Genomic DNA, 19,804 nt, shown 5'->3' with positions numbered 1-19,804 from the left:
TTTTTTTTTTTTTTTTTTTTTTTTTTTTGAGACGGAGTCTCGCTCTGCCGCCCAGGCTGGAGTGCAGTGGCCGGATCTCAGCTCACCGCAAGCTCCGTCTCCCGGGTTTACGCCATTCTCCTGCCTCAGCCTCCCGAGTAGCTGGGACTACAGGCACCCGCCACCTCACCCGGCTAGTTTTTTGTATTTTTTTTTAGTAGAGACGGGGTTTCACAGTGTTAGCCAGGATGGTCTCGATCTCCTGACCTCGTGATCCGCCCATCTCAGCCTCCCAAAGTGCTGGGATTACAGTCTTGAGCCACCGCGCCTGGCCTCAATATCTTCTTGAGACTTTCAATCAACTCTTTCTTCTTTTGGAGCCCTTCTTTCCTGGAACTAATTTTCTTGCCTGGTTTACCCCCTCAAGCCTGCCCTAGCTTTCCAAGAAAGAGTACCTGGGAAATAAATTTTCTTGAGATAGTACACGTCCAAAACTATCTTTATTATCTCCTTTGTTGTTGATAGATTGACTGCATATAAAATTTTGGGCTGGAAACAATTTGCAGTCCACATTTTGGAGGCATTTTGCCTTGACTGCTAGCTTCTGGTATTGCCATAGGGAAGTCCAGTGCCTGTCTGATTCTGGAACCTTGTTGTACATCCTGTTTTGCTTTTAGGAGCATCTCTTTAGTCTCAGGATCCTAAATTTCACACAGAAGGCCTTAGAGTAACTTCCCTGCTTACCCCCGTTATTGTGTTGGTCATTTTGTGAACCCTTCAGTTTGAAAATTCATGTCCTTCAGTTCTCAAAATATTTTCTTATAGCTTTCATGATTATCTCCTGTGTTTTATCTTTCCTTCTGCTGCACGCCTTAATTGGGTATTGGGTTTCCTAGTTTAATCCTTGAATTTCCTTATTTTCTCTTCTTTCATTTTTTGGTTGTTTTGTTCATTTCTTTAAGTGAGTCTTAAAAATTCTTCCATTGAATTTCTTTATAGCTGCTGTCTTCTTTTTTCACTCTAAGGCTTTCTGATTTTTGAATTTATTCTGTTCTAATCTCCTAGATATTATATATTTTATCTCTATGAGAATCATAATTATTGTTTCTTTCACATTTTCTTCTGTTCTTTGCATTGTGTCTTGTCATTGGATTTCTTTTTCTGTTTTGTTTTTTTTCCCGGGGGAAGGTGGGGTTTTTTTTGGTTTTTTTTGTTTTTTGTTTTGTTTGTTTTTTGGGGTTTTTTTTTTTTTGCTTCCCCCCCGGGCCCCCCCACCCCGGCCTTCTCAAATGTCTAGTGGTGCTTGGCTACCCATTAATGTTAAAGAATGTAGGCCAGGCACGGTGTCTCAGACCTGTAATCCCAGCATTTTGGGAGGCCGAGCGGGTGGATCACAAGATCAAGAGGTCAAAACCATCCTGGCCAACATGGTAACCCCCCCCCCCCCCGTCTCTACCAAAATTACCAAATTAGCTGGGTGTGGTGGTGCACTCCTGTAATCCCAGCTACTCGGGAGGCCGAGGCAGGACAGTGGCTTGAACCCAGGAGGCAGAGGTTGCAGTGAGCCGAGATTGTGGCACTGCACTCCAGGCTGGCAACTGAGTGAGACTCCATCTCAAAACAAACAAACAAAAAGAATGTAAAAAGACATATGAAAGTTCTATAGGCGTGGGTGGGGTCTGTTGAATTGTAGATTTCACAGAAGCATTATCAGACAGGGGAGGACCTAGTCATTTGATTGGGGATCCCAAATAGGACTATCTGCATTTCTTTTCTCTTTGTTTAGTCCATGGCTGCTGACAGGAGTGCTGTGGTCTCCCCTAATGAGTGGAAACTTGGCTGTTAAGTGTCTGGGAGCCCAACAGGAGAAGGGGACAGCCAGCTTCTCATGCCCTATGAAAACCAGGATTTCATCTCCCTCTTTCCAAGCTCTCATCATATCCCTTTCTTCTTCTGTGCCTGTTGCCTCCCTGTTTCAAGCTCAGTCCAGTTTCACCTGTGAACCTCTCTCCTGAGAGGATAGGGGAGAGGTAGTTTGCCTGATTGTGTATGGCGGTGGCGGGGACCTGGGGTGCATCTGGCCCTCATATAGTCTTTAACTGGTCCCCCTGTTTTTAACCTCACCTGCAGAAGAACCTGATGGGGCCAGCCCCACCCCCAAATCAGCTGTGTAGGTTTCATCATCTACTGTAAGGCACTGATGACTCATCCATCTGCTTTCCATCTCCTAACATTTTGTTGCTATATCTGATTCGATCTCATTTTCTCTCCTATTCTTTTGGTTTATGTATTTATACCATTCCCTACTAGTAGAGTTTGGGGAGCGGGGAGAGATAACCAAGGACGTTCAGTTTGCCCACATGAAATCAACACATGACATACATCATTCTTCCAGGCCTCATTACAGCCCCGTGAGATACGTAATGTCATTCCCATATCACAGATAAGAGGCGAAGACCCTGAGAGGTGAGGGCCAGTGCTCAAGGTCACGTAGCTGGTCAGTGGCAGAGCCTCAGCTCGAACCCAGGTTCACCTCTGAAGCCCACTTTTTCTACCACATCACCCTTTTTCCACCACATCACCCTTTTTCCTGATTCTCTGGGGTTTCGCTGGGATTCCTTTACCACACCGAACAATATTCTTCAGGAATACACACCACACACAGTCCCAAGGGGCCACGTAGTTCAGCTAACAAGGCTTTTTTTTTTTTTTTTTTTGCTTCCCTTTGTTCCCTGAAGCAATTATTTCTTTATTTCATTTAAAGACTCAGCCTCTGCAGCTGCTGTGGCCAGCTTAGAGTTGTCTGAAGGTTGAAGACAAGAACCAAAGCCGTGAGCTTACAAGCTATCAAACTTGAAAGATGTATTGAGGTGAAATACCGCTGCAGAGCCTCCCCACCAAACCTTTTTAAAGTGCTTTTCCTTTCCAAAAAGAAAAAGAACCATTTGTACTACACATGCATAAAATCGTCAGCTCTGGCAGTGTTCAAGACAATGTTTTTTGGTAACTCCCCACCCCAACATAACAGACAGTGTCATCTCAAAACCAAAATAATTGTGTGTGTTGCGCCCTGATATTTAGAAGTCAAAGATCGGTGTATGTGTGTGGGCCGAAACACGTGCCCAGGTTCCTACTCTCTTTCGGAGAAGAGGGCCCGTGCTAACAGTTAAATAACTTTTGTTTTCATACCGAATATTTAAGTTGCAAATTTGAGCCCTGTGGGCAGGAGTTTGAAATCAAGACAGCTGAACTGCTGAGGTGCTTTTGGAGTTCAACCATTTGGATCAAACGTAGACTGACTTCATGGGGAAGCATTCAAGTCGAGGTTTTTCATCCCATCTATGATCTTGCCTTTTTTTTTTTTTTAAGCCTTACCAAGTCTGCTATTTCCCTTGGCGTTTCCAAAGCGCTGCATATAGTTACTGGCAAGTGTGCGATGCGGTAATACGGGGATTCCAGAAGAAGTTCGTTACAGTTTTTCAGAAGTATTGAGTAAATTAGTCACTTTTGAAGGGAAAATGTGAAGGTATTGTTTGTCTTTAAAGTATTTGTTTTTCTAAGCACAAGTGCCTTAGCAACTGTATGTGAAGACAGGTTTATTTCAGCAGAATTTGTAGTAAACAATGTGTTCATTTATGGCCAGGCGTTGGTACATGTACTAGTTTCATTTGCGATTTTCAGGCATGATATAACCAGCACATAACCATTCCAAAAGACGTTTTGCCTTTTAGTGTTTATTTAACCAAGGTGATCACTGTTTGGGACTACCAGGCTTGGATCAGTAGGCACCCTCGGTCTGCCCCACGCAGGAACAGATGGGCATCTTGTTGTCCGTAATGTTCTGGGCTTAACCCTGGTTTCTGGAGGCCGGCCTTAGAGAAAAGGCCCATCTAAGTAAGACCAGGAAATGCAGTGTTGAAGACACTGAGCAGTCCAGGGCCTCGGGTAGACGGAGATGTCCCAGATGTTTCTCCTTTGTTTTGTTTTGTTTTGTTTTGTTTTGTTTTGTTTTGTTTTATCACTACTTTGGACCTCTACACTGGTTTCTGCTGATTCTGGTTTTATATCCAACACCTGCAGAATACAGTTTGGTGGCTCAACACCAAAGACAGTGTTTCTGTCCAGCCAGATGTTGCCTGCGGTGTGTTTGTTAGAAATACAGATTCCTGAGTCCAAGCCCAGGCTTCCTGAAGCTTATTCCCTGAGCCTTGGGGCCTGGGAATCTGTTTTTCTCTCTAAGCCCGATCCACAACCTGTGATTCGTGGGCAAATTGTTATTATCCATAGTGTCCAGATTTCCCTGATGATAAGAATCACATGATGTTCTTACTAAAAATACAAATTCCTGGGCCTTCTCCTGGAACCGCTGAATCAGAATCTCCAGGAGGGTGGGGCCTGGGAAGCTGGGAGAATGGAACCTAGTATTCCAGAAAACTTAAGATCCTAAGGCCAAGGTCCCCTGCTGGAAACCGTCAGAGGAAGTAAAGCAAGCCCCACCCATGACTTTGAAAAACTTTGCATCTGTTAATTAAAACATAAGACTAGGGGAGAGACTGAGAAGAGCCTTGCGTGTTTGGCCCCCAAGAAAGTCAAGTCAGAAACTTGTTGAGGTTCATTTTACCCGTTTACCTGTGATATTTCTAGGACTTTTGCAGTTTTCTAATTCTGCTAAGTTGAAGTCTCGATATAAAGTCAATCCTTATTATTCTGCTGATTAAAAGATCTAGAGGAAACTTTACACTTATTTTTTCCCTGATTATTTCAAAAAGTAGGTTTCATTTGCCTTGACTTTTCAAAAACAAGAGTAGCTTTATACGCTTTTAAAGAAAAAAAACTTCTAAACAACTGTTGTTGCTCGTATCTTCTGAACTTTTCTACTTGATCCATATGTAAACTGTGAGCTTCTGAGGTCCAGAAAGACATGTATTGTTTATCTGCGTATCTACAGGGTGCAGACCATTGCCTTAAATGAATGCTGCATGAATTGAGAAGAAAATATTTTATGTTCTCTGTAGGTTTATTTTGTTTAGCCAAGACGATCAGAGTTAAACCTAACCTTTTTCGCTTATTTGTTTTGGTGGGCCATCTTGTAGTTGATTATTGGTTTATTAATTTGAAGATTTACACAAGGCAAAATGCTGATTTTTTAAAAGAGTAAAACTTAGAGACAAACCACACAGTTGTACATACCTGAAAAGAGCTGTCCAGATCCCCTGTATCCTGCTGAGGAAATTTCATTGCATAAATGGGTTACTATTAGTTGATGGAAAAATTAAGTTAACTGGAATCCCCAGTCCACTGACTGTGCCAGTTAACTGAGGTATTAGTGTCCTGTTTAAACTCTCAGAGCTATTAAATTAAACGGTCATGACATGAAACCTCAGAAAAGTCTTATTGTTGTCTAGAAAGATTGTGTACAGGTGTTGCTAGCCCACTTTAGAATAAAAAAGGCTTCAGTATTCTCAAAAATCATTTCCTCTCCTGAGGAAATACACCACAGTAAAACAGCCTTTTCCAGTACTGTAATTGCTGGCTTTCTGCTTCAAAAGAAAATCCTCGGATATGGTTCAGGTTACAATTTCCATCAGACTTTTCTGAGTAGACTATAATAATTTTGTGTTTGATTAATAAAATAATTCCAGAAATGAATTTCAGAACTCGAATTTAATCCATAGAGACCGAGGTTGTTGGAAACATGGAGTTATTGAAAAACATTGCTTTTAATTTTGAAAGATGCATACAGTTCAACCTTATTAAATGAAAAGAATGTCGTTCTATCCACTGCAAAAGCTCCACGTTCCAAGTTCTGCTGGTACTTTTCTTGAGTTTATACTTTAACCCTAGTGACATGAAAACAGTGAGAATTCTATTTCTTTTATTTGTTAGTTTGTTTGAGATGGAGTCTCGCTGTGTCACCCAGGCTGGAGTGCAATGGCATGGTCTTGGCTCACTGCAACCTCTGCCTCCCAGGTTCAAGCGATTCTCCTGCCTCAGCCTCTTAATTAGCTGGGATTATAGGCACGCACTACCATGCCTGGCTAATTTTTGTATTTTTAGTAGAGATGGGGTTTCACCATGTTGGCCAGGCTGGTCTTGAACTCCTAAGCTCGTGTTCTGCCCACCTCAGCCTCCTAAAGTGCTGGGATTGCAGGTGCGAGCTGCCGCTCCTTGCCTGAGAATTCTATTTCAAACACAGAAGGTTGAATATGTATAGAAAGGAAAAAACCCTTTAGTTTAAGAAAAGTAATTTCTAATTGTCCACAGCTTTTTGTCAGAGTAAAGATATTATTTGGTCCAGGGTCACTCAACATCTATCATTGTGAGTGCTCTGTTTTTCCTGTCAAGAATACCTGTCAGGTATCCTGGGCTCTCTTGTCCCCTAAGGTTCTACAGCAAATATGTAAACTGTCTTGCTTCTTGACTTTCCACCCACCTATTCTGGTGTCTTTAAGTATCTACTTGTTAGAGGACATACACGTGCAGTTCTTCAGTTTTGGTAAAGAAAAAAAAAAAAAAAGATTCATCTCCATAAAGTGACTGTCTCATTTCAGGTATTCAGTTTTGCAAGTTTAGCTCTTGCCTGGATATTTTCTTTCAGAAATTGTCTTTAGGCTGGTTATGCGGCCACCGGGTGAGCAGGAGAATCTCTATTTTGCCCTTTGTGGCCATAGGTTGGCCAGAGGAGTGTCTCACAGGGAAGAAGGCTCATTTTCCGTTGACTGACTTTTTCTTTCCGCTGTGATGAATAGCTAAGTCTGAGTTATAAGATGATGCCAGCAGTTTTAAGTGAAGAAAACAGACACCTGGAAACACTAGCGTTTCATTCATAAAAAGGATAGCTTCCAGTTACACCAATTGCGTACCTTTCTGTTGAACCCTTTCTTACCATGCTTTCAAACAACGTAATATTTGAAGGAATAATGAATGAAGGAATGTACTCTACCAAGGCCAAGAGGAGGGATTATAGTAAGAAAATATCACCAGGCCCGGTGCAGTGGCTCATGCCTGTAATCCCAGTACTTTGGGAGGTTGAGGCGGGTGGATCACTTGAGATCAGGAGTTTGAGACCAGCCTGGCTAACACGGTGAAACCCCGATCTCTACTAAAAATACAAAAACTTAGCCGGGCGTGGTGGCGGGCGCCTGTAGTCCCAGGTGCTGGGGAGGCTGAGGCAGGAGAATGGTGTGAACCCGGGAGGCAGAGCTTGCAGTGAGCCGAGATCGCGCCACTGCACTCCAGCCTGGGTGACAGAGTCAGACTCCGTGTGAAAATAAAAAAAGAAAGAAAAGAAAATACCATCAGTACCAAACAAAAATTTATCAAATGTACAAAAACATAAAATGTCCATCTGGGATTCTCCGATAGAGTGGGGAAATGGAGAAGTGGCATCTGATGGGGCCTCCAACAGGAGAGTGGGGAGAAGGCTCCAGGAGGGTCCTGGTGGAGAGGCCTCCACCAGCTATTGATGCTAGACCCATACCTGAGCTCTTTTAATTTTTTTTTTTTTTTTGAGACGAATCTCACTCAAAAAGTGGAAGAAAAGCAAATATTGTGCTGTCAAAACTTGCTGGCAGCAATTCCAAGATGTCCAGAACTAGGCTCATGATCTTCTCCAGCCCTGCTTTTCTTCTGTTTTCTATCTCGATGAGCAAGACCACCAACCACTCCGTTTCTCAAGCCAAATACCCAGGAATCATCCCTGCTTCTGCTCAGCCCCCACATGTTGTCCGACGCCAGTTTTCACCGATTCCACCTCCTGAGTATCCATGGAATCCATGCACTGCTTTTCCTTCCCGCAGCCTCACCTTGACCTCAGCCTCTGTCATCTTCTGGATCACTCCTGTCCTTCCTGCGTTGCCTTCCTGTTCCAGTTCTGCCCCCTCTAGTCCATTCTCCACATTGAAGCTGGGAGGAGCTCTGGAAAATGCAGATTGGCGTCTGTGAACCCTCCCCCTCCACCATCACTTCTCCCCGCTGAAACCTCTCAGAGCCTCTCTGTTGCCCAAATTCCTTGTGACCACACCTCGGGCCCTGCGCGATCCACTCTCCTCCTTATCTGCAGCCCACACACATAGACACACAACTCTGCATCCAACATCTTTGTAATTGTAACTGAGTTGTGCCTTACTGTGCCTCCACATCAACTTCCTTAGAACAGATTCTGCTTTCTTAACCTGTCTAAGCCTTAGTTTCCTTGTCTGCAGAGTGAGAATAGTCCTAGTTGCCTCACAGTAATTTGGCAGGTTCCTGAAAGGTTCTGTTGCTATTTGAGTTAAATGTTTATATAAACATGGAGAGCTGACAGGCACACAGCTCCAAGTCTTCCCATCCAGAAATATGGTATGGATCTGTCTTTGTTCATATTTTCGTTTATGTTCCTCAGGAAACTTGTGGAATTTTCAAAAAGTCGTTCTGTCCATTTTTGTTTATTCCTTTGTTCTCTGTTGATTAGTTTTTTAAAATTTTGTTTCTTTTTTGAGATGGAGTTTCACTCTTATTGCCCCAGCTGGAGTGCAATGGCGCGATCTCGGCTCACTGCAACCTCCACCTCCCAGGTTCAAGCGATTCTCCTGCCTCAGCCTCCCAAGTAGCTGTGATTACAGGCACCTGCCACCATGCCTGGCTAATTTTGTAGTTTTAGTAGCAACTGGGTTTCAACATGTCAGTCAGGCTGGTCTCAAACTCCTGACTTTAGGTGATCCACCCACCTCGGCCTCCCAAAGAGCTGGGATTACAGGCATGAGCCACTAGGCCCAGCCGTTCATTAGTTATTAATACATTTTTTTCATTGTATTTTCTTTCTTCTTTTTTTTTTTTGAGACAGGATCTTACTCACTGTGTCACCTATGCGGAGTGCAGTGGCATGATCTCAGCTCACTGCAGCCTCGACCGGCCAGGCTCGAGCAATTCTCCCATCCCTGCCTCTGCAGTAGCTGGGACAAGAGGCGTGCGCCACCACACCTGGCTAATTTTTGTATTTTTTTGTAGAGATGAGGTTTCGCCCTATTGCCCAGGCTGGTCTCAAACACCTGGGCTCAAGCGATCCACCACGTCTGCCTCCCAAAATGCTGGGATTACAGACATGAGCCATCACACCCCGTTATATTTTCTGATTGATTTTAGCTGCCTTACGAGAAAGGAGTTGGAATTTATTGATGTCTTTTAAACTATCCTTTTTACTTTAGTTCAAAAAGGTTTTCTGTGGATTATTTTGTTATTTCCAGGTTAGGTATTCTTGTTATCTGCAAATAATAATTTTGTCTCCAGTTCTTGAAGAGGAAAACCAAAGAACAGATGGGGTCAGGCTTGTCACGGTGAAGAAGAGGGTTGTTGTTGGCAGCATGAGGGAGACCTGTTGCTACTGGGGACGTTCTGTAGTAGGGAAGACAGCGAGAAGTCCATCGTAGTCTAGTCTAGAGCTGGGCACCTGGCTGTGAAAACAGAGAAGATGGTTTGGAAGCTGTGTTATTGGCATCTTAGGTCTTTTTCTACTTCCGTACAACCTTAACTTTATTGTTATGACTATATGTTCGAGTTAGTCAACTCCGACAATAAACTTAGAGTTAGTCAAAGCTGGGTTCAAATCCCAGGCCCAACACTGAAAAGCTCTGAAACCTTAGGAAAATTGCTTACTGCTTCTGAGCGTCAGGTTCATTAATAATAATAATGATGGCCAGGCGCAGTGGCTCACGCCTGTAATCCCAACACTGCGGGAGGCTGAGGTGGGTGATTTACCGGAGGTCAGGAGTTCGAGACCAGCCTGGCCAACATGGTGAAACCCTGTCTCTACTAAAAATACAAATTTAGCCAGGCATGGTGGCGGGTGCCTGTAATCTCAGCTACTTGGGAGGCTGAGACAGGAAAATTGCTTGAACCTGGGAGGCAGAGGTTGCAGTGAGCCGAGATCGCGTCACTGAACTCCAGCCTGGGCAACAACAGTGAAACCCCTTCTCAAAAAAAAAAAAACACACACATGCACACAATGATGACAATGATAGTAACACCAGTTTACAGTGTGATGTGGGGATTAGAGAGGGGGTCTGGAAGATCAAGAGCACAGTGCTTGATGTGCAGCAGATCCTCCGTATATGCTTGCTGTAGTCACACTGCTGCTGTCCTCGTCAGATAGTGACAGAGCCAGAGCCCTCCCGTCCAGTGCCCCTTTAGCAGCTCTGGGCCCTCGTCACAGAAGCCCCCACACTCACACTCCCTCCTGCACCCACCCTGCCCGATGTCCCTCCCGCACCCACCCTGCCTGATCTCCCTCCCCTGCTCTCCGCCTCCCCATGATCTTTCCTCTGTCTGCTCTTCTTTGGGCTCTCAACCTGTCACCATCACTGCCACCGCCCAGAATCTCTCTTCTGAGCTCCATTATACTGTATATCCGAGAACTTTTTGAAATGTCAGCTTAAATCCCTCTGCAGCATATCCAGAACGCCCCCTACCCCTAGTTTTCTGTCTCAATAAATAGCACACCACTGACCCAGTTATTCAAGGTAGAAATTTTGTTTCCTCCTCTCCTCTCACCATAGCCCCCCTTGCTTATCCAAAAAGAAGCCATGGCGTTCTAAACTATTTTTCTATTTTTTTTTTTTTTCTTTCTGAGATGGAATTTCACTCTTGTTGCCCAGGCTGGAGTGAAATCGTGTGATCTCGGCTCACCACAACCTCTGCCTCCCAGGTTCAAGCAATTCTCTTGTCTCAGCCTCCCCAGTAGCTGGGATTAACAGGCATGCACCACCATGCCCAGCTAATTTTGTATTTTTAGTGGAGATGGAGTTTTCTCTATGTTGGTCAGGCTGGTTTCAAACTCCCGACCTCAGGTGATCCACCTGCCTTGGCCTCCCAAAGTGCTGGGATTACAGGCGTGAGCCACCACACCCAGCCCTAAAGTATGTTTCAATCCCTCTATCTCCACTGCCACCACCCCATTTCGTGTCACCCTCTTACCCGAATGCTGGGATAGTTCTCTCAAAGAGGTCTTGTTGGCTTTACTTGTACCTGGACACCATACCCTCAGGTCCAGTCTCCACACAGTGACATAAATGACTGTCTAACCTAAAGGAGATATTGCCACTCCCTGCTTAAACCCTTCACTGGCTTCCCTTGTACTTAGGATAAAGTCCAACTCCTTACCGTGGCTTCCAGGGCCCTGCAGGACTTAGCCCTGACACTCTCACCAAATCTGTCTTGATTTCTCTCCTTACTGGCTAGTTCTAGCCACAGTGGGTTTCTTTCCATTCCATGAATCCCTAGGTGCTCTGTGCTTACCACTCTGCCTGGCTCTGGCTGGCATGGTCTTCACCCAGCTTTATTTACTTTTAGATCTTAACAGGTCACCTCATCAGAAGGCCATATCTGACCACCTCTTATCGTAACACCATGTTTGTTTCCTTCTTAATGCTTCTCTATGATTTACAATCATTTTACTATGTGGTTGTTTGAATGTCTGACTCCCCCATTAGCCTGTCAGTTCCCCAGGGACAGGTATCATGTCCATCCTGACCCCTGTTGTATTCCCAGAACCTAACATGGTACCTGGTACAGGGTTGGGTAGAAGCAAACGGAGGCCGACTGGCTTCTGTGTATTCAGCCTACATGCCTTCATGAGCCATTGAGAACCTGCCCTCACTCATTCAGACCCTGCCCTCGCTAACCCTCACCCACTGTCATTTCCAGCTATCCCTTTTCTTATACCTCCACCCACACCCTGTGTTCCAGAGGACTTCAGGTCTTCTCATGTGGGAAATAGCGGTAGGGACATTCTCCAGCGTGACAAGGAAGTTAACCAGAAAATAGTGTATTCCTTACTCATTTTTAAGTCATGAAGATGTTCATCCCTGTTAAACCTACTGACACTGTAGACTCTAGATTTGAAATAGCTGTGGATGTTAAAAGGTGATTCTGGCTAGGCACAGTGGTACACACCTATAGTCCCAGCTACTAGGGAGGCTGAGGCAGGAGGATCATTTGAGCCCAAGAGGTCAAGGTTGTAGCGTGTTATGATCACACTTGTGAATAGCCACTGCACCGCAGCCTGGGCAACATAGCAAGATCCTGTCTCTTTAAAAAAAGAAAAAGTGTGCGGGCGCAGTGGCTCACACCTGTAATCCCAGCACTTTGGGAGGCCAAGGCGGGCAGATCACGAGGTCAGGAGTTTGAGACCAGCCTGCCCAACATAGTGAAACCCCATCTCTACTAAAAGTACAAAAAAGTTAGCCGGGAGTGGTGGCGGGCACCTGTAGTCCCAGCTACTCGGGAGGCTGAGGCAGGAGAATGGCTGTCCGGGTGAACCACTCAGCCCTGGTAGGCTGGAGCTCAAGAGGATGGCTGAGTCATCAGAAGCAAAAAAAGTGGAAGTTGTAAAGAGACCCTTGACTTGAACAGTCAAGTAATGATGATTTTGTTGGTTTCTGTGACTTAGGGACATTATAAAGAAATTGTTGGGCCAGGCGCAGTGACTCACGCTTGTAGTCCCTGCACTTTGGGAGGCCAAGGCGGGCGCATTACTTGAAGTCAGGAGTCCAAGACCAGCTTGGCCAACATGGTGAAACACCATCTCTACTAAAAATACAAAAATTAGCCAGGCATGATGGTGCGCACCTGTAGTCCCGGCTACTTGGGAGGCTGAAGCAGGAGAATCGCTTGAACCTGGGAGGCAGAGCTTGCAGTGAGCTGAGATCGTGCCACTGCACTCCAGCCTGGTGACAGAGCGAGACTGCGTCTCAAAAAAAGAAAGAAAGAAATTGTTGTATTCTTGAAGACTTTGTTTAAACAAATGTCTATATCACTCGTGCATTTGGGTTTTTTAGGACTTTTCTTTTTACTGGAGAAAGTTATGAACAAAGCCAAGCTGATGATCAAATCCCTTCCGGAACAGTGGTTGAGATCTGACCTCCGCCCAAGCCAGCAAGCAGGTAACAGATCTGGGCAGGAAGGCATTATCTGTACCTTAAGAAGATCAAGTGAGGTGAACATGCAGAGGAGGGATGGCGAAACCAGAGTAGGTGGCACATTTGACACTTTTCATAAGAAAATGACTTTCTTGTCTGACTTTTTGGTAGAAAATTCTCATGAGTAAGTGACTGGTTATGGTCATTTCCCCAGAGCTGACATGACACTGTAATGATTAAAATATGAATTGTGATTCAGTTACTCTAATCTTATATTCAGTACCATTCAATGAGACTGGAAAAGAAGCACCCCTTTCTATCCAGGAAACTGTCAGAAGGGACCACTGAGAGCAGACTGCAGAGCGTGTTAGACTAGACAGCAACAGAGCCACTGCGTTGAGGCCTGCCACGTAAACACACGCCCACTCCCAAACCGCTTGGATTTCCAATGTGAGATGGGAATGGGTGGGAAACCGCCGAGGCAGAAAGGCCTCAAGCCAATTCTGCAATTAGCCAATAGCCCGTCCTGGCCTCCACGTTCATTTAGATAAATTTTGAAATCATCAGCGAACTGTGGAGCCAGATTCTTTCTTTGCGAGGAGAAAGTCAGACAGTGTAAACCTGCGTAGCGCCATGAGGTAAGCATGTGGGACAAGCTCTGCTTCCCACCCCCCGCAAGGACACCCCTGACTGTGTGTGGCCTGGCGTGGTCCTCGCTGGCAGTGGGGGGAGGGGTCCCTGCTGGGGGTGGCGACTGGATCCAGGACCTAGCAGCCCTGCCTTGAGGCCCTGCTTCCAGGTTCACCCCCATCTTAGTTAAACCTGCAGAGGGGATGTTAATTAGCGAAGACTGGTGCTCAGGGACTTGGGGGAGCTCTTAGCCCTCTCCCTTCCAAGAAAGATGACCTTTTGGACCCAAAAAGGAGAACTGGGCTCCAGTTGCTCTCATTCGAGGCAGTCGGAGTGCTTCCCACGTATCTCATTTATCCTCATGACACCCCAGAGAGGTAAGTTTGTTTGAGATTTATACAAAGTTATGATTATGCCTATAGATTCCGGTTCCTGCCTCTATGTCATTCTAAACCTCAAGTCTCATCCCCATCTCACTTTTCCTAACATAACTAAACCCTTCGGGGAATGGAACGTCTCAGGCTTTCGCCTCGCCAAAGGGTGGTTTTCCCCCTTCCTTCTTTGTTGTTGTTAAGTTTGATTTATTGCTTCGCATTCTAGCCAGGCCCGATGGATGTTCGGAATATTATAAATAATGTGGATTGAAAAGATTGTGCTGAAATGTTTATTGCGTTCTTAGAAAGAGAACAAGGAATGGTGCGGAGAGTGCGGCAGTGGGGAAGGAGGGGCGTCAGGAAGGTGGGAAGGGGAATCCTGCTCCTAGGATATTTTAGTGTGTCAATAAAAGACAGTGCTCAGAAGGGAAAGAACTTATATTGCAATCATGCTATCAAGAATGCAGAAGTGTTCCAGCGGGCGTAAAGAATATACTTCAAGAATGTAAGGACCATAAGGAACTAATCATTAGACTATTCTCTGTCTCATTTCCTCACCCACGGTGCTCAAAGAAGGCCAGCAATAGAGAGGCTGTCTGTGCTTTAAAACTAGCTCGCCAGCACACTAGCTTCGGGGTACTCCCCGGGAGGGCAGACAGCTGTGGCTAGCTGTGTGTGAGTGAGAAGGCATCTCCTTGTGACTTCTTTTGCACCTTACAATCTGGAATCTTTGTTCTTCAGGTGCTCTAGAAATATAAATGTTATCCAAGGTTGGGATCCCCGATGCGGGGAGATCCACACTGGCTCATGGGCATCCAGAGATCACATTTCAAGCTGAAATCCTACCAGCTACTCCCTACCGGGTAGTTCTCTGGTCCTTGTTCCTTCTCAGGGCCTTTCCTCGGGCTTCTGTGAGGAAGAAGGCAGCGTCTTTAGCGGCCAAGGCCATCTGTGTCAGCCTGATGAGACATAGAAAAGCCCGGCAATCTGGCAGAGATCATTCTTTGAATCCCTCTCTATTCTAAGCAAGAGCGGTCATTTGGCCACCCCAGCTGCTACTGTTGGTCCCACACACCCCCTCAGAACAGAACTATCTTTGTCAAGAGGAAATGAGGCTGAGGGATATTGGTGTGGGGGTGGATTAGGACAGCAAGAGAGCTTTGTGTCAAATACATCCCAGGCTGCTCCCCTTCTCAGGGTGCGTCATCAGCGGGGACACTCACTGGGTACCTGCTTTGCCCCCAGGACAGTGACTTTCCCACCAGCTAGGGAGCCCTGGCCCATTATCCATATTTATAGTAGCCAGAGAAAGCCACAGCTTCTTCCATCATGGTAATAGGCGATATTTTATTGTATGGTGTGAAGAATTGCTTCAGCACCAGCGGAGTCACGTGGAGGGCTTGTTAAAACAGGTTTCTGGGTAGGACCCTTGAAGTTGAATGTCTTTCTTTCTGTTCTTTTTTTTTTTTTTTTTTTTGAGACAGAGTCTTGCTCTATAGCCAGGCTGGAATGCAGTGGCACGATCTCAGCTCACTGCAACCTCTGCCTCCCAGGTCCAAGTGATTCTCCTGCCTCAGCCTCCTTAGTAGCTGGGACTACAAGTGTGTGCCACCATGCCCAGCTAATTTTTGTAATTTTAGTAGATTCAGGATTTCACCGTGTTGGCCAGGATGGTCTCGATCTCTTGACTTCATGATCCACCCGCCTCAACCTCCCAAAGTGCTAGGATTACAGGCATGAGCCACCGCACCCGGCAGCATTTCTTTCTTTTTTGAGTCAAGGTCTCAGTCTGTCACCCAGGCTGGAGTGTGGTGGTGCCTCTCAGCTCACTGCAACCTCCGCTTCCCGGGTTCAAGTGATTCTCATCCTTCAGCCTCCCGAGTAATTGGAATTACAGGCACATGCCATCACGCCCAGCTAATTTTTGTATTTTTAGTAGAGATGAAGTTTCACCATGTTGGCCAGGCTGGTCTCGAGCTCATGACCTCAAGTGATCCGCCTGCCTCAGCCTCCCCAAGTTTTGGGATTACAGGTGTGAGCCACCGTGCCCAGCCTGAACTTGCATTTTTAACAAGCTCTTTGGTGATCTGTGCTCCCGGTCCCAGTTCACACCATGAGTTGCCATGCTGTAAACATAAACCTTTCTGTCATTAGGTGATTTTTGGTAACTTTTTGAAAATGTCTCCCAATAGAGGGTGTTAAAAAAATATAAGGAATGAATGAAACGTGAACTAAGGCGGTTTGATTCAATATAAAATGGGCCCAGTTGGTTGAAATTCTGAGTCTGCATCACCTCTGATAGGAACCCATGAGCATCTGGTAAAATCCCAGCATTTCACTCCAATGCAACTCTGTTCATTTAATTGCAAAGTAAGTACAGAACATACTCTCCTAGAATTTTAAATTCACATCACTAATGGAGAATATATTGGTTTTGAATTTAGCAATACCAACCGTACTTACTTTACTTGAACCCTTTATAGTTCTTTAAAACCACTACTCCTTGATTACCTATTCTGTTGATAGTTTATACGCTTTCATTCGTTCATTTCTTCAATCATTCATTCATTTCTTTAACACGTATTTGCTGAGCACTTAACTACATGCCAAGTACTGTTCTAGCTGCTGGAATGTTCCCATGTTAACTACCATCAAGTAAGAAAGTCCTTTGAAATTCCTACTGCTGACTACTCATATTCCAGGTATTATACTATTGGAGCCTAAGCTATGAGCTGCTATCCAATCAACAAAAACATAAATATATGTTGCGTATGTATTATGTGACCTCTGTGCTAGGCACAAGAGGGGACACGGACTTTGGAAACACGTGGCCTGTTATTTAACCCCAAAGAATTTATGGGCCATCAGGGAAGGTAAATCATGAATCCAATTAATTGTTAGTTTAACCAAATAGCATGTTAATTTCTGTACTGTGTGTGTTTAGTATACAGAAGCAGCATAGAAAAGCAGTCCTCGGATGCCCTGGGCATGGGGGAAGAGGTGTCCCTGAGGGAGGGGTGTTTTCAAGCTGAGGCCTAAAGCCAGTGCCGGTGTGCTGGGTGCGGAGAAGCTGGCAGAGGGCCCCAAAGCAGTGTCAACGATCCCTGCCAAGGCAGAGGTGTGAGAGAGTGTGGCATGCTCGGAGAGGGAGGCCAAGGTGGGGAAACTGGATCGTTTCGTTAGGAATGTGTCGTAATTCAACTTTTTAATGTTGCTTCGAAATGACTTCTGAAATCTCTGACAGACCATGTTTAATATAAGCCAGCCAGTATTGCAAAGCCAAATCTGACCTTTTGGGTTGCTGATCCTACTTTTTTCCAGAAGAGTGGATAAGCAGAAGGTGATGACATCATTTTAATATTATCCTCAAACACCTTTTATTATTTGCACTAGCAGCAGACATTGGAAGGGCAGATATTTTGTGTTCTTTGCATGGCATGTGATGCACACGTCCCTGGGATGAGCTCGAATATGCTAATATGTAACCTCTGACACTCAGCTGTGGCCATCAATCTGCCTGTTTCCAGGATGGTGTCTTGGGGGTCTGTTGAAACCCTTACTCTGGAGCATCTTAAGGGAAAGGGAGAGGAGAAGGACGTGTACCTCAATTGCCTTATCCTCAGAAGCGATGCTCCAGATGCAATCATTTCCCAGTCTTTCCGCTCTGCCACAGTGATTCCTTGGGCCTCAAATACTTCTCCTGACCCTTCTTGCCGATAGAATCCATGTACAACGGCTTTTACGCCAACCGCGTTCTAGAATTGATGGCTTGGGATCTTGTCCACTTGTTTTCGGTAGGCACAGTGGTGGCATTGTTGAATCTGCCCACATCGCCTGCAGGTCTGCGTCTCAGAGCTGAGTAGGGGTTGGAGGGCACCAGTTCTGGCTCTGAGTTTTCACTTAGGAACGCCAGCTGTTTGCTGCCACACTGACAGCCAACTCCGAAATGGCAGCCTCCCTATGTGAAGGACCAGTTTTAGGGCTCCTCAGATAATCTGTTCACAGGAGGATATCTTCAAGGTGGTGAATTGTTTGAGGATGGTACTGAACGGGGGGACATCACTGCGGCCTCATCCCCCAAGATGATGGACAGGCTCTTGCACTGTGGAGTGTGAATATGCCTGTTTTCCTACCATATGCTCGAGGTCAGAGCTCTGCAGCCTGACTGCCCCTGTTGCTCTTGTGTATTTCCTAGATCAAACTCTAAGCCCTGATGCCACTTTTGGTAAAGGGCCCCTTTTCCACAATCCAGTGTAGAGCAAGTTTGAAGTCTCTTTTTTGTTTTTTGTTTGTTTTTTGTTTTTGTTGTTGTTGTTCTTACTCCACCAGTCTTCATGGTGCCCACGGGGCTCACAACTCTGAGGCTGTCGTGCTGCTGCTAGTGAAAAGTTAGCAGTTGACCAGTGTGCCGGGTCGGTTGCACCCTAGTTCTGCCATTAAGCATCTCACTGCAGCAATATCCTTAAGTTAGGGTTCCAAGGCCTAGAGAGGAGAGCACACGGGAGGGTCTGGGTAGAAGACGCATATCCCGTCTGTGAGAACAAATCTGAATGGCCTTTTATTGAAATGCTCTTAATTTAAGCTCCTTTTTTTTTCTTTTTAGGCGGAGTTTTGCTCTTGTTCCCCAGGCTGGAGTGCAATGGCGCGATAGCTCAGCTCACTGCAACCTCCGCCTCCCGGGTTCAAGTGATTCTCCTGCCTCAGCCTCCCTAGCAGCTGAGATTACAGGCGCCCGCCGCCACACCCAGCTAATTCTTTTGTATTTTTAGTAGAGATGGGATTTCACCATGTTGGCCAGGCTGATCCCATACTCCTGACCTCAGATAATCCACCTGCCTCTGGCTCCCAAGGTGCTGGGGTTACAGGCATGAGCCACGGCGCCCGGTGAATTTAAGCATTTTTATACATATAGGTATACAGGCTGTTGGAGAATTTTGTGAGTGCATAAATCTCAAAGTCTGTTTTCACGATAGAGTCTGTAGAGTGAGGTAGAGGAGGTTTTCAAGAAGAGCCTGGCAGCCATGTTTGGTTGCACTGAGAGTCATCACGTCCGACAGCGGGAGGCTGCTGCGTTCAGCTCAGAGGTCCTGCTGGTGCTGTGATGTCACACAACAAGGGAGATGTGGGCAGCATTGAGCACTGAAGGCCATCACACATGGGGAAGGGTCATAGCGCCTTCTATCCAAAGATTGGAGATCGGGAATGCCACACTGGTAGTAAGAACAGTTTCCAGCAGCTGAGACTACCAGCTAGTCTCGGTTAAGAAGATACCCTGAGCCGGGCAGTACGCTCAGCACTCAGCATTTTATCTCTTTTTGTCTCCGTGATGGCTCTGAGAGCAGAGGGTTATTACTCTCCTGCTTTTTGGCATAGAGGACTGGGTCCCTTACTCAAATGACAGCGCCATGGTCTGAACATGTGCAGTCTTCAGCCCCCGCAGCCCATGGTGTTTCAGCTCTTACACCATACAGCTTCCGAAGACGGAAACCCTGTACTCACACACGCGTTCACCCTTTCACGCTGTCATTTTGCCGCATACGTGGGAAGTGACACACGGTGTTGGAAGCTAGTGGGCCCGGGAGCTTCAGACTGCGGAATGTTGACCACTTGAAAGTAGAGATGACCTTTTGAACACAGGGGAGCCCATTTTTTCTGCCTCGACAAAGGGGACAGGCTTCAGAGGCACACTGAATAACTGTGACAGATGTTGTGGTTACTTGGGAAGAGACTGGGCTGAAAGCGAAAGGTCCACATCTGACTGCTCTCTCGCCAGCCCCTTATTTTTCTTTTCTCCCACGGCCCTTAAACAGTCATCTTTCTTCTGTCCTCCCCACCGTGGCCCTTGGTTATATATAGTTCACGTCACCTTGGAGGCCAAAGGAATGTGGAGATGAGTTGGGGGCCGAAGTAGCCTCCAGGATGACTGGT

General features: G+C 45.9%; 1 protein-coding gene across 3 annotated transcripts in view; it reads left to right on the top strand.

Annotated features, from left to right (window-relative positions):
• The window catches only part of STX8 (syntaxin 8), a 313,076-nt gene that overhangs the window by 273,790 nt on the left and 19,482 nt on the right, over positions 1–19,804 (top strand). For 2 of the 3 annotated variants that reach the window (XR_002726115.3, XM_023190863.2), the window contains exon 8: positions 12,792–12,896. The exons of the other annotated variant lie outside the window; for it this stretch is intronic. Coding sequence is in view for 1 of the 2 variants with exons in the window: in XM_023190863.2 (XP_023046631.1) it covers positions 12,792–12,896 (105 nt within the window). In the remaining variant the exon portion in view is untranslated. The remainder of the gene's footprint in view (positions 1–12,791; positions 12,897–19,804) is intronic. 3 annotated transcript variants of the gene reach the window in all.

Source organism: Piliocolobus tephrosceles, chromosome 16 (genome assembly GCF_002776525.5).
Source record: "Piliocolobus tephrosceles isolate RC106 chromosome 16, ASM277652v3, whole genome shotgun sequence".
In the NCBI taxonomy this organism is placed as follows: Eukaryota; Metazoa; Chordata; class Mammalia; order Primates; family Cercopithecidae; genus Piliocolobus; species Piliocolobus tephrosceles.
Note: the sequence above shows the minus strand (reverse complement) of the source record. Positions and strands in the feature narration are given on the sequence as shown.